This window comes from Salminus brasiliensis, chromosome 20 (assembly GCF_030463535.1).
Source record: "Salminus brasiliensis chromosome 20, fSalBra1.hap2, whole genome shotgun sequence".
NCBI classification, from domain to species: Eukaryota; Metazoa; Chordata; class Actinopteri; order Characiformes; family Bryconidae; genus Salminus; species Salminus brasiliensis.
In genome coordinates, this window is record NC_132897.1 from 32,327,527 (window position 1) to 32,341,040 (window position 13,514).

Here is a 13,514-nt window from a genome sequence, read left to right on the forward strand (position 1 = left end):
CATGAAATAGCTTTTGACTTGATTAGTCCATAACCACCTCAATAAACACTCCTATACACTAGCATAGGAGATATTAGTCCATAATCACCCTCAATAAACACTCCTATACACTAGAATAGGAGATATTAGTCCATAATCACCCTCAATAAACACTCCTATACACTAGAATAGGAGATATTAGTCCATAAACACCCTCAATAAACACTCCTATACACTAGAATAGGAGATATTAGTCCATAACCACCTCAATAAACACTCCTATACACTAGAATAGGAGATATTAGTCCATAATCACCCTCAATAAACACTCCTATACACTAGAATAGGAGATATTAGTCCATAAACACCCTCAATAAACACTCCTATACACTAGAATAGGAGATATTAGTCCATAAACATCCTCAGTAAACACTCCTATACACTAGAATAGGAGATATTAGTCCATAATCACCTCAATACACACTCCTATACACTAGAATAGGAGATATTAGTCCATAATCACCTCAATAAACACTCCTATACACTAGAATAGGAGATATTAGTCCATAATCACCTCAATAAACACTCCTATACACTAGAATAGGAGATATTAGTCCATAATCACCTCAATAAACACCCCTATACACTAGAATAGGAGATATTAGTCCATAATCACCTCAATAAACACTCCTATACACTAGAATAGGAGATATTAGTCCATAATCACCTCAATAAACACTCCTGTACACTAGAATAGGAGATATTAGTCTATAATCACCTCAATACACACTCCTATATCTCATATTCTAGTGTAGAGGTTAGTCCATAAAGAACCTGAAATGCCCACATCTCAGTCAATGCCCTCAAGACGAGAACGCCGCCGAGCAGGCGAGGCAGAATTTGCAGGATGACTGGGAATCACAAATCATTTTACAACCCACAATAAACACATGCTGCTCTGATGTCACTTCTTTTCAGTTCCCCTCTGTTTTCCAGATTCCTCACAAATCGAATCCAGAAGGGGTCCAATGACATAATTGCGCAGCAGTAGCCTGGGGAAGCTCTTTGAGAGTGCGCAGCCTTATTGGGTTTACCGTCCTCCTGCTCGGCACTGCAGCCTCCCAAGCTAATTTAATCTGCGAAAGAGCGAGAGACACGCTGCTTTTACAAGCCCTTCGGTGCAAGCTGCTGTTACGACCCTGCTCTTCCTCTGCCATCAATCAAACGTGACGAGTCGAGGAGCGCCGTTTAGCCACACCGCGTGGACGACCAGCTCATTCTCAGGAACAGGCTTATTATATGCAGGTACCAATACACTGCTTAAATCGGTAGTACTAAGATGAGTCTGTGTAACCACATGATGCCCATTAAGAACTGCTGAACCTCCACAACAACGAAGACTCAGTTAAAAATAGCAAGCAACCTCTTATATATGGCAGTCGGCCTTTGTAAAGGAAGGTCTGCTGCATTGGCTTTTTCAGGGAACAGAATGAAACCCTTCAACTACCCATGACAGCCGGACTTGGCCTATTTTTAAAAACCTGCAATTATTTTTAATTGTGGCACGGCATGCCCAGCTTCTCAGGCCACTGTACGGCCGTGTTATGAGGGGGTTTTGTTTTCATTGGGGCCTTGCGAGCTAAAACCATATGGCCAACCGGGACTGAGGCAGAAGCCTGGAGACGCCGGGCCCTCCTGCTTGTGGGGAGCGAGCTATTTTTAGCCCTAGCTGAAAGGCCTGTTTGTTGTGCTGTAAAAGTGATTGTTGGAGCTCAGGCATGGGCAAGGCACCCTTTGGATCTCAAAGGGATCTATGGACCACCTAGACTGGGAATGGATTTTCCTATAATTCGCTCTGGCTTCCTCAGGAATGCTGGAACAATTGGGGGAAAAAGAAAGCTTGACCTCTGTGGGTAATACAGGCACCTCCATAGCCTTACCCCCAGCACCCAGAGAACAGCTTGCTTCTAAAGTTCCTAAGGTCAAAGGCTTGCTCCCAGTTGATGGCCTTTTTTTGCCACTGAGCAAAAAAAAAAAAAAAAAATGTCCTAGATCAACCCGTTATCCAATACAACTCCATTGGGCAGCACTTAAATCAATGGACGGTTTAAAACCTTTAGCCCTCCCGTGCAAACATATCCCTGTGGTACTGGGGTTTAGCGCTTCTACTGTAAAATCGAACCAAGCCTTCTTACCCAATTCCCAGCATTCCAGCGAATGAGTGCCAGGTCAGACAGATCATGCAAGCGGATTAAAGCTCTGGCCGTGGAGGCCCGAAACCCCATTGTACTCACCTACTGAAACTTAACAGGTCGATGCCAGGTTGAAGTGGCCAGGGCACCGCAGACTGCTAGGAACTAGCACTTAGTCAGTCTGTAAGCTGGGAGATTGGCCCAGAATCAGTCAGTGCTAGTCCCATTTTACCCTTAATCGACCAGACAAGACATGTCTGAGGTGTGAAGTCTGCTTGGTGTAACGGAATCCGTTCCTATAGATTACTGCGCAGATTAGTGAGCAGGACAAGTCGAGTTCTGCCGGACCCCCATTGGCTGCATAGAACGGTTAATGGCGTTTCAACAATGAGGGGAGCTTGGGACCAGAATATCAGTTCTGTGGAATAAAATGACCTCCATTTATGTTTCCTGTAGCATTTCATGTGACCCTGCCTGGTGAAGGACTGTCTTAAGACCAAGCAGATCGGAGAAAAAGTGACTCGTGTAAATTGTTACTTTAACTGGACACCAATAAGACGACCCAGAAGCAGTACAGGCCAAAAATAACCACTACCCAACGTGCCAGGCTCTTCACGAAGCCTTCAGCCGGGTATTAGCGTGGAGCTTCTTGACTAAGCCAGCACGCAGCAATCGGAATAATGCAGGATTTAGGAATTATGAGCAGAAATGCAGGGGGAGGCCCCAGGAGACGGACGTTTTTAGGCGTGCCCTAGAAAAAAAGCAAGGAAAAAAAAAAGCAGCAAAGCATCGTCAAAGCTGCGAGGCGGGCAGGATGAGCTATCAGCTGCTGCTGCTGCTGCTCCGTGGGCACCTCCGGATGAGAAAGCCCTGGTGGATTTTGGACCGGAACGCTGAGCGTTCCCAAAGTCTCAGGCTGGATGTACGAGCTACGGGGTGATACGGCTCGAAACAAATTCGCAACGTTGCCAGCAGGAGAAAATCTCTCATTGCTATTTTCGGTGACTTCAGTTTTCAGGTTTTTGCTTGTTGTAACCAACAGATTCTGTTGTGTCTTCAGGGTTTTTTGTTTTTTTTATATCCACTTGGAGCAGAAAAACATCATAGCCACACAACTACACTGTTGCCCTCCCACACTGAAAGGAGGCTGATTCAGGAAGGTAACTCAGGCCCAATGCAGAAAGTTATTATTGTTATTACAGTTATTACTGAATAACAGGAAATCACAGGAAATAGTCACTCAATCCATATTTCAACAATCATGTAATGAATATGACGATCAGCCATAACATTACTACCACACCCTTATTTCCACACTCACTGTCCACTAGGTCAGCTCCACTTCCCATACAGGAGCACAGTGTAGTTCCACAATTCCAGACGGTATCCGTCTGTTTCTCTGCAGACTTTGTTATTCGCCTACTTTCACCCTGATCTTCAATGGTCAGGACCCCACAGGACTGACCACCACTACAGAGCAGGTAGCATTTGGGTGGTGGGTCATTCTCAGCACTAGCAGTAACACTCACTGTGTCCACAGATAACACGATAACACGATGATGTACAAGAGGCATCATTGTGGGAAAAAATATTTCTCAGCTTTTATACACATTTGAACAAAAAGTGGCATGTCCAAAATTATTCATACCCTTCTCAATAATTAATAGAAAAGCCTTTATTGGCTATTACAGCAATCAAACGCTTCCTGTAATTGCTGACCAGCTTTTTGCATGTCTCCACTGGTATTTTTGCCCATTCATCTTTAGTGATGAGCTCCAACTCTTTGAGGTTCGAGGGTCTCCTTGCCATCACCCTGATCTTTAGCTCCCTCCACAGATTCTCAATTGGATTCAAGTCAGGACTCTGGCTGGGCCACTGCAAAACATTAATGTTTTTGTCTGCTAACCATTTCTTCACCACTTTGGCTGTGTGTTTTGGGTCGTTGTCGTGCTGAAATGTCCACCGGTTCCCAAGGCCAAGTTTCTCTGCAGACTGCCTGATGTTGTTGTTGAGAATCTTGATGTATTGCTCTTTTTTCATGGTTCCCTTTACTGCGATCAAGTTCCCTGGTCCATTGGCTGAAAAACACCCCCAAAACATTAGGTTCCCACCACCATGTTTGACAGTGGGGATGGTGTTCTTAGGGTTGAAGGCTTCTCCTTTTTTACGCCAAATGGTGCACACATCATTGTGGCCAAACAATTCAATTTTTGTTTCATCTGACCATAAAACAGAACACCAGAAGTCTTCTTCTTTGTCCAGATGAGCATTTGCAAAGGTCAAGCGGGCTTTTGTGTGCCTTTTCTGGAGAAGTGGTGTCCTCCTTGGCCTGCGTCCGTGGAACCCAGTAGTGTGCAGTGTCCGTTGAACTGTCTGCCTTGAGATGTCGCCACCAGCAGAGTCCAGATTCACCAGGATGGCCTTGGTGGTGATCCTTGGATTTTTCTTCACCTCTCTCACTATTCTCCTGGCCAGCACAGGTGTCACTTTTGGCTTCCGACCACATCTTCTGAGATTTTCCACAGTGCGGAACTTCTTGTATTTTTTAATAATACTTTGCACTGTAGCCACTGGAACTTGAAAACATTTTGATATGGCTTTATAGCCCTTTCCTGACTTGTGAGCGGCCACAATGCACAGCCGTAGGTCCTTAGTGAGCTCCTTTGTCTTAGCCGTGACTGTCCACAAACCAACTGCAGAGAGCTGCTGTTTTTCTCCTGTTGAGTTGATTAAAACAGCTGTTCCCAATGAATCAGGGTAATTAGGATGCTTTAAAACAGCTTGGACTATTTGGAATGGTATAGAACTTTGGATTTTCCCATATACTGTGACAGTTTTCAAAGGGTATGAATAATTTTGGACATGCCACTTTTTGTTCAAATGTGTATAAAAGCTGAGAAATACTTTTTCCCACAATGATGCCTCTTGTACATCATCGTGTTATCTCCTGGGAGATGCCTGTGTCGTTTCAAGGCAAAAATATAACTTCTGGTTAAATAAAAGTACATTTAAGTCAAACTTTGCCAGGGGTATGAATACTTTCGGGCATGACTGTAGGTAGGTATGGTATAATTCAGCAGGTAGGCTTTAGAACCCTAGTTTCCACTGTGTACCTGTGACCAGTTCCCGGACCTCCATATCGTTGGTCTTCCTCAGCAGACGGATAAGGGCGGGGATACCATCGCAATTCTTGATGGCCACCTTGTTGTCGTTGTCCTTGCCGTAGGAGATGTTGCGCAGGGCTCCGCAGGCCTTCCGGTGGACCTCGGCTTTGGGGTGGTCCAGCAGACCCGCCAGCACAGGGATGCCCTTCAGCTGCCGCACGTCCTTCTTGATCTTGTCGTTCTCGTAGCACAGGTGCTGCAGGTAGGCGGCAGCGTTGGCTTTGACCGGGTCGATGGGGTGGCCGAGCATGGCGATGACCTCGGGCAGGTCCGGGTCGCGCCACCGCGGGTCCTTGCGGATGCTGTCGATGGAGGGAGAGCGGCGGCCGCCCATGCGGTCCAGACTGGCCATGCTCCCCCTCTCCGGCTGTGCCAGGGGTGCAGAGTAAATGCCCGGGATGTAGGGGTGCCTCTCGTCAATCAGCTCTGCCTCGATGGGGTCGTCATAGCCTCTGAGTGGGAAAGAGAGAGAAGGGAAATTGTGGCTGTTCTACTTGCTTAGCTGTTCGCAGTAACAAGCAAAACGCAACATTCTCACACTTTTTTTCAAGACAAAGAGAAAGCGAGAGAAGCAAGACTACAATAAGCTCACTGACTCGAGCAAATAATAATAAAAAAAAAAGATATATGGGTAGTTAAAGTGAGAGAGAGCGAGAGAGAGAGTGAGCGAGCGAGACGGTGCAGTAGAGCGAAGCAGACAGTAGGAAGGAGGAAACGGACAGTACTGCAGCCCCCAGAGTCCAGAGGGAGTTACACTGCCTTACTGAAATCTCTCTCTAACTCTCATTACTGAGTCCTGTATGCAGACTGTGTCTGAGCCGCTGTGGGACTCTTACTTTTAACATCACCAAACACACAGCCGTCCTGACCACCCCGGTCCTGCGGACCCCCTTGGATAACTGGCCGCTGACAAACACTTTTGCTAGTGACTGGCAAAACCCTGAACAGGGCGGAGTCCCGAGACATTGCCATCAGTGGCCGGAGTCACAGAGAGCACAACTGGCTATGCTCTCTCCGGGTGGGTAGATGGCGCTCTCTCCCTCCTCGTCGTTCTGACAGCGATGTTTGACGGGAGGGAACGTGACGCTTTATAAAGCTTGCAAACAAACAGCCTGGAGAAGCTCCGGAAGGAGACGAGTGTGTGGATATCTCTGCAGGAGAGGATTAGGTTCGTGCTTTTATATGATGAAGCGTTAGCATCTCGACAGCTCTGCGGTCGTGAATGATTTAGTGGCTCTGCTGCTTCTGAAGTTCTCAGCTACTGTGAAAGAAAGCAACATCTGAATAAAGGGCTTTGAAAAGTCAAAGAACTTCTGCGGTAGGGCCGCGAGCAAAGCCTGGCCGAAGTGTTCAACAGGACAGAGGATGGACGCAATTAAAGAGGCACCCTGCTGCGAGCCTACAGTCCAGCATTCTTTCGCCCTCACATGTCTTGGTTTTACTGGTTAGCGGTTCGCGTGGCTGTAGTTAGGCAGGTTCCTGGCAGGTTCCTGGAAATTAGTTTCTCCCAACAGGCCGTTGACGCCAGAGGGGGAACGCCGACTCCGGCGAATGGTACAGAGCAATGTGCCGCTTTGGAGCAGCTAGCCCATGCCACGACGTCTCACTGGTGTCATCCCTGCCAAATTCTTTACAAGTGATCTTACATTGGCAATAAAGCCAGCTCTGATGCTGATGCTGATACTGATCTGCCTGCCTGTCTGTCTCACTTCCCTTTCTTATGAAATCTCCACCCAGACGTCTAAACCTGCACGCAGAAAGCCTCAGACATGCCTATAAAGCGAGCAATAAACAACAACAACAGCAAAAAAGAAACAGGGCCGAGTTCGGCTGTGATGAAGAGTGGTAATTACGCTGGGCGTATGTGTGGCCAGGTCACCTCTGCTGCCTGTGGGGTGTGTGTGTGTCTGTGTGTGTGTGAATCGACAGAAATGGCTCTGAAGGGCACGGCTTTAAAGCCACAGGCTTTCAGGGGCTCAGAGAGAGAGAGAGAGAGAGAGAGAGAGAGAGAGAGAGAGATAGAGAGAGAAAGAGAGAGAGATCTCATTATCATAACTACTTCAAAGCCATCATATCTCTATCGCTCACCTTCTATATCTGTCTCAGATACACACACACACACACACACACACACACACACACACACACACACACAGACTAAGGGCTTTGCAAATTGAAATTATTGAGAGACGGTTCAGATGGATGCAAAATGCCGGCCAGTCTGAGTGATGGGAATGTCAGGATTTGCATTTAAATTGGCGCCATTGTGTGTGTGCATGTGTGTGCATGTGTATGCGTGTGTGTGTACGTTTTCAGAACGTGAAAAGTATGGCTTCAGACAATGATTACAGAAGCTCCTACTACAGTTATAATGAAGCTAAATGTCCTCCATGTCTGAGAAGTTTAAGTCTGTGTGTGTGTGTGTGTGTGTGTGCGTGTGTGTGTGTGTCGTATACGTCTAGTCCTGCACATATTTGAAATTGTTTTTTACTCTTTTCCCCCCCATTTTCTTTTTTTCATAATAACCGACTCGTCCGCCCGTCTCAAACACTTCCTTATAAGGACAGAAAACACACAGGAGAGGGAATCTTTCCACACTGAGAGCATTTCACACATAGCTGCAATCTCCTTCAACACACACACACACACACACACACACACACACACACACACACACACACACACAGTCCTCATTCCTTAAAGAAGCAGTTTGACGGACACAAATTAGCATCATAAAAATGACATCACGCTAACCACTATCTATCAGCATCTATCTATCTGACCATCTATCTACAAGACTCTCCACCTGACCATCTATCTATCTGACCATCTATCTACAGGACTCTCCACCTGACCATCTATCTACAAGACTCTCCACCTGACCATCTATCTACAAGACTCTCCACCTGACCATCTATCTATCTGTCCATCTATCTACAGGACTCTCCACCTGACCATCTATCTACAGGACTCTCCACCTGACCATCTATCTATCTGTCCATCTATCTACAAGACTCTCCACCTGACCATCTATCTATCTGTCCATCTATCTACAAGACTCTCCACCTGACCATCTATCTACAAGACTCTCCACCTGACCATCTATCTACAAGACTTTCCACCTGACCATCTATCTACAAGACTCTCCACCTGACCATCTATCTACAAGACTCTCCACCTGACCATCTATCTACAAGACTCTCCACCTGACCATCTATCTACAGGACTCTCCACCTGACCATCTATCTACAGGACTCTCCACCTGACCATCTATCTACAGGACTCTCCACCTGACCATCTATCTACAAGACTCTCCACCTGACCATCTATCTACAAGACTCTCCACCTGACCATCTATCTACAGGACTCTCCACCTGACCATCTATCTACAAGACTCTCCACCTGACCATCTATCGACAAGACTCTCCACCTGACCATCTATCTACAAGACTATCTATCTGACTATCTATATACATGACTACATATCTGACCATCTATTTATAGGACTGTCAATCTGACCACCTATCTATCTCACCATCTATCGACATGACCATCTATTAATCTGTTATCAATCTTCCGATCCATTCATCCATCCGACTATTTCTCCTCCTGACCATCCATCTGCAATTCGTCTATCTGACCATCTGTGTATCTGACCATCCATCTACCCGGCCATCTGATTAACAGCTGTTGTACTGAAGCAGTGCTGAACTGCTCAGGGAATTACTGAAGTGTATGCAAAGCAAAAATACGGCTCCTCTTAAAATGCTTTAATGACTTTTTTTTTATTTATATATTTCATCTGAAGGCTCAAGTGTGGGACCAGTGAAGTTGCTAGGCAACTTCTAAAGAGAAGCAGTTCTGCTGTACTGGGGGGCTCAGGACACTTCTGACCGAATCAAGCAGCAGATTTATGGCAGTTCCACTCTGCAGATAAATATCAACTTAAACGCTCCCACTTCAGCAGGCCGTTGGCCAATGCGCTGGGTGGTCCGCCCTGTCATGTTAATTGACTGATTTATAGACGGATGCTGTGTCCAGTGTCTCTTTCAGGCTAAAGCACATGGTGCGGACGGCGCCCCTGGGGTCCCCTGGGGGTCTTCTCCCTGACAACAGGCAGGTGCGTAGCAAAGGGTCACCAAGGAGAGGGGTAGAAGTGGCCACGCCCCCTTCGTCTGGCAGGGAGGGAGGAAGCATCAGGGACTATTAATCACCCAGACAACAAGACCCCCCCCCGCAGAGTGAGAGTGAGCGAGAGTGAATAAAATGGAGAGAGTGCGCTCAGGGTAAATAAAGCTCATGCAGCTTCTTTGGCTGGTGAAATCCACTACCTCGCTAAAATGTCTCAGATTTGGTTCGAGAGTAATTGATGGTTTACGCAAAGTAGCTCTGCGATAAACTGTAATTATAACACTCGGATTCCCACATTCATTACAGAGACACCCCCCCCCACCACCACCACCACCACCACCTCCACCAAAGTCTGTTATAGAGAATGCTAATAAGCAAGACTCCAAACATAGACAGAGACAAAGAACTGCAGGACTGATTGAGGGGGAAACAAACAAACAAACAAACAAAAATGAGATGCCCTCTTTCTGTTCTAGCCAACCTTAAGGGAAAAAGCTGTCCTGATGACCTAATTTACACCATTTACACCAGGATAGCATCTCTACATATTCTGTATACTTTAAACATTAAATTCCTTCAACTATTCCTTCAACTCTGGTTCATTCATTTATTCACTGATTCACTCGCTCATTCATTAACCAATTCATTCATTCATTCACTGCTTTATTTATTCATTTTGCTCATTCGTTAATTCATTCAATTCATTAACAGATTCATTCATTAATTCACTCAATCCTTCAACAACTCATTTATTAATTGATCAATTCATTCTTTTACTGATTCACTCTATCATTCATTAACCAATTAATTAATTTGCTACTCCATTTATTCATTTCACACATTCTTTAATTCACTCACACATTCATTTAACCAATTAATACACCAGCTCCTACAGTTATTCATATATTCATTCATTCCCTCACCGATTCATTCATTTATTCCTTCAACTATTCATTTATTCACTGATTCATATATTCATTTATTCCTTCAACTATTTATTTATTCACTGATTCAACTATTCATTTATTCACTGATTCATATATTCACCCATTCCCTCACTGATTCATTCATTTATTCCTTCAACTATTCATTTATTCACCGATTCATATATTCATTCATTCCCTCACTGATTCATTCATTCATTTATTCCTTCAACTACTCATTTATTCACTGATTCATATATTCATTTATTCCTTCAACTATTTATTTATTCATTGATTCAACTATTCATTCATTGATTCATGTATTCATTCATTACCTCACTGATTTATTAATTCCTTCAACTATTCATTCATTCACTGATTTTCCACTTCCATAATCATTAATTACTCATGTATTCACTCCCTCCTCCACTTGCTAATTTACTCATTGTTCACTCATTTATTCATACTCAATCATTCATTCGCTGACTGATTCACACAGTGATTCGCTTATTAATAACTAACTAATTCATCCGTTCACTCAGTCCCTCACTCGTCTCAGCCATTCATTACCTCTATTCCTCCCCTCTGTCACTCAGACTGGCTCACAGCCAGGTTTTAGGTTAGAAAGCACAGGTTTAATAACCCCATCTGCCACAGATCACTGCTCAAAAAGAAAAGCTCTTTAACACACACACACACACACACACTGTCCACACTGTCTCCCCTGATGTGCTCTCCCTCTGTCTGACACACACACACTCAGTTCGCCGCTTCATGTCAAATGTCAGTTTTCATTTGCTCTGTCCTCTTTCAGCGAGGGGGCCTTTTGTGCGCTGCGTTGTGGCAAGGAGCCAACAGGGGCACCAGCCTTGGCCGGGCCGAGGGAAAAGGACTTGTTGCTGGACAAATTTGCTTATAAGAACCAGGGTTCCCTGCTGACACGGACACACGTTCACTAGCTATTAGACACCACCGGTGTCTTCACTGCAAGTAGACCCCTTCAGACAAAACACCTGAACTTCAACAGCACAGCACATTAAATATATCTTCATTTATTGACGCAGTTTAATTGTAGGGCAGTGGTCAGTAGTCAGTAGCAGGGCCGGAGTTGGTGGCATTTTTCTTATCACAGCGGCCGTTTTCCGCCCTTTTTAATACAGTGGCGACGCTTCAAGACTCTGATTGCTGTATTTCATCAATATCAACATAATATTAAAAGAAATAAACAACCCACAAACTTGCCAGTGCGCCTACCTCACAGCATGAGGCTGAAATTCCACCTTAAGACAGAGCGGCACTTCACTTCTGCCTCCTGTAAATTCCAGGAAGAAGCCGGAGAATAGCTCCAGCCTGCCAGAGTGTTTGTTTACAGTGGCATAAATCACCACCTTCTGAATTTAAAGGAAGAGAGAGGCTCTACCGAGCGAAGGAAAGACAGCAGTGTGTGTGTATGTGTGTGTGTTGAGCAGGGAGCTTAAACGAGCAAGCGTGTGACTGGCAGACTATCGTCAGTGGACACAGGTGTTGCTGTGATTTAGGGACGAGCTGTGCTGGGCTGGGGGAAGCAGGTCAGAAGAACTAGTGGAATTATCTACTGGATTTAAGGGAGGGGACGTAAACGGGTTGCTATGTCTGATTGGATCTTGGGCTGATCTGACCCCACCCCTCAGAAAAGACCATAACACAATAGCTACAGATACCAGTACTAGAAGAGAAGCATGGCAATGAGCAGACGGGGGCTTTAACCCCTTAAAAAGCCTGTGGTCCACCATCAGGGGTTACACATGAATACTGCAAGCCTCTAATGGCACTTTCTACGTTTTCTATTCAGTGTTCAACATGCTAGCCCCGCCCACTTACAATGGACAGACGGTCAATGACTGGCCAATGGCTCCTGTACAGGACATTATGCTGAAATGACAGTGTGACAGAGACACAGCAGACAGTGATTAGCTTGGAAAATCCAATTCACACTCTGAATCTTAATGAGAAAACAAGCAGTGCTGCCTTCATCATCACCACAGGAGCATGTCAACCCAATAATCAGATCAGACTGTCGTTATGGGACCAGTTACAGATCGCAGTGATCAGCCTAAGATCAGATTACTGTACGCTGGAAATCAAAGCGCAACTCTTGCAAAGCTCAAATCCAGATAAGACATCTTAACCATTTTGAGATCAGACTCGAGAAACTTTACGATTGGGTCAAATCTAATCAGACGAAGATCAGAATCAAATAAACGAGATAAACGAGATAAGATTACGATACTAAGATCAGACACTGATACTGAGATCATAGAGATCAGATTTAAATAACATTAAGATCAAACTGGCATCATGCAAAGATCAGGCTCAGATGATACAGGGTTCATACAGATGTCAGACCAAGATCAGAATCAAAAAAATATAGATAATATTGAGGATTTCATACTGCGATCAGACACTGAGATCCTTTGAGATCAGACTGAGATGAGATAAAAAAAAAAACATTAGGATCAAACTGGCATCAAATAATACAGAGATAAACAAGATGGGACTATGATACGAAGATCAGACACTGGTACTATTGAGATCAGATTCATCACTTTAGGATCAAACTAAGATCAGACCCAAATAATACAGGGTTCACACAGATGTCTGACCAAGATCTAAATCAAATAAAATATAGATAGTATTAAGATTACAATACTAAGATCAGACAGTGACACCGGGATCAAATAAGATCCAACTGGCATCATACTAAGATCAGACCCAGACGATAATAGCATACTAATGAGATCAGATTTCTATAGCTTTAAAAATAAATTGACAGAAGTGTCAGAAGTATTACCTGACACGAGGGCCGTCGCGCAGCGGCTCTCTGATGGTGCGCACGGCTCCGGGCAGGGTGCGGCGGTTAGCGGTGGAGTAATCTGGCTCTAGATCGTATGGCTCCTCATCATCAGGGCCAAGGCTGCGACGGTCGTCCTCCAATCCGTACGGCTCGGGCTGGAAGCGTTCCGGCTGGGAGCGGTTCAGGTCCACAGTGCTGCTGCCCATGGGTACCTGCGGCTGGGCCATGTGCCCATAGTCTTCCTTCCGGATTGGGAGGGTGGTGTAGCTGTTCTCCATCCGGTAACCCCCGG

The 13,514-nt window shown here is 45.2% G+C and overlaps 1 protein-coding gene across 14 annotated transcripts in view; it reads right to left on the reverse strand.

Moving 5' to 3' along the window:
* arvcfb (ARVCF delta catenin family member b) overlaps nucleotides 1–13,514 on the reverse strand; it is a 225,530-nt gene that overhangs the window by 60,106 nt on the left and 151,910 nt on the right. For all 14 annotated transcript variants that reach the window (XM_072665138.1, XM_072665136.1, XM_072665133.1 and 11 more), the window contains 2 exons: nucleotides 13,220–13,514; nucleotides 5,285–5,787 (listed from right to left, as the gene is read on the reverse strand). The exon at nucleotides 13,220–13,514 is cut by the window's right edge and continues 334 nt beyond it. In XM_072665138.1, the coding sequence (XP_072521239.1) occupies nucleotides 5,285–5,787; nucleotides 13,220–13,514 (798 nt within the window). The remainder of the gene's footprint in view (nucleotides 1–5,284; nucleotides 5,788–13,219) is intronic.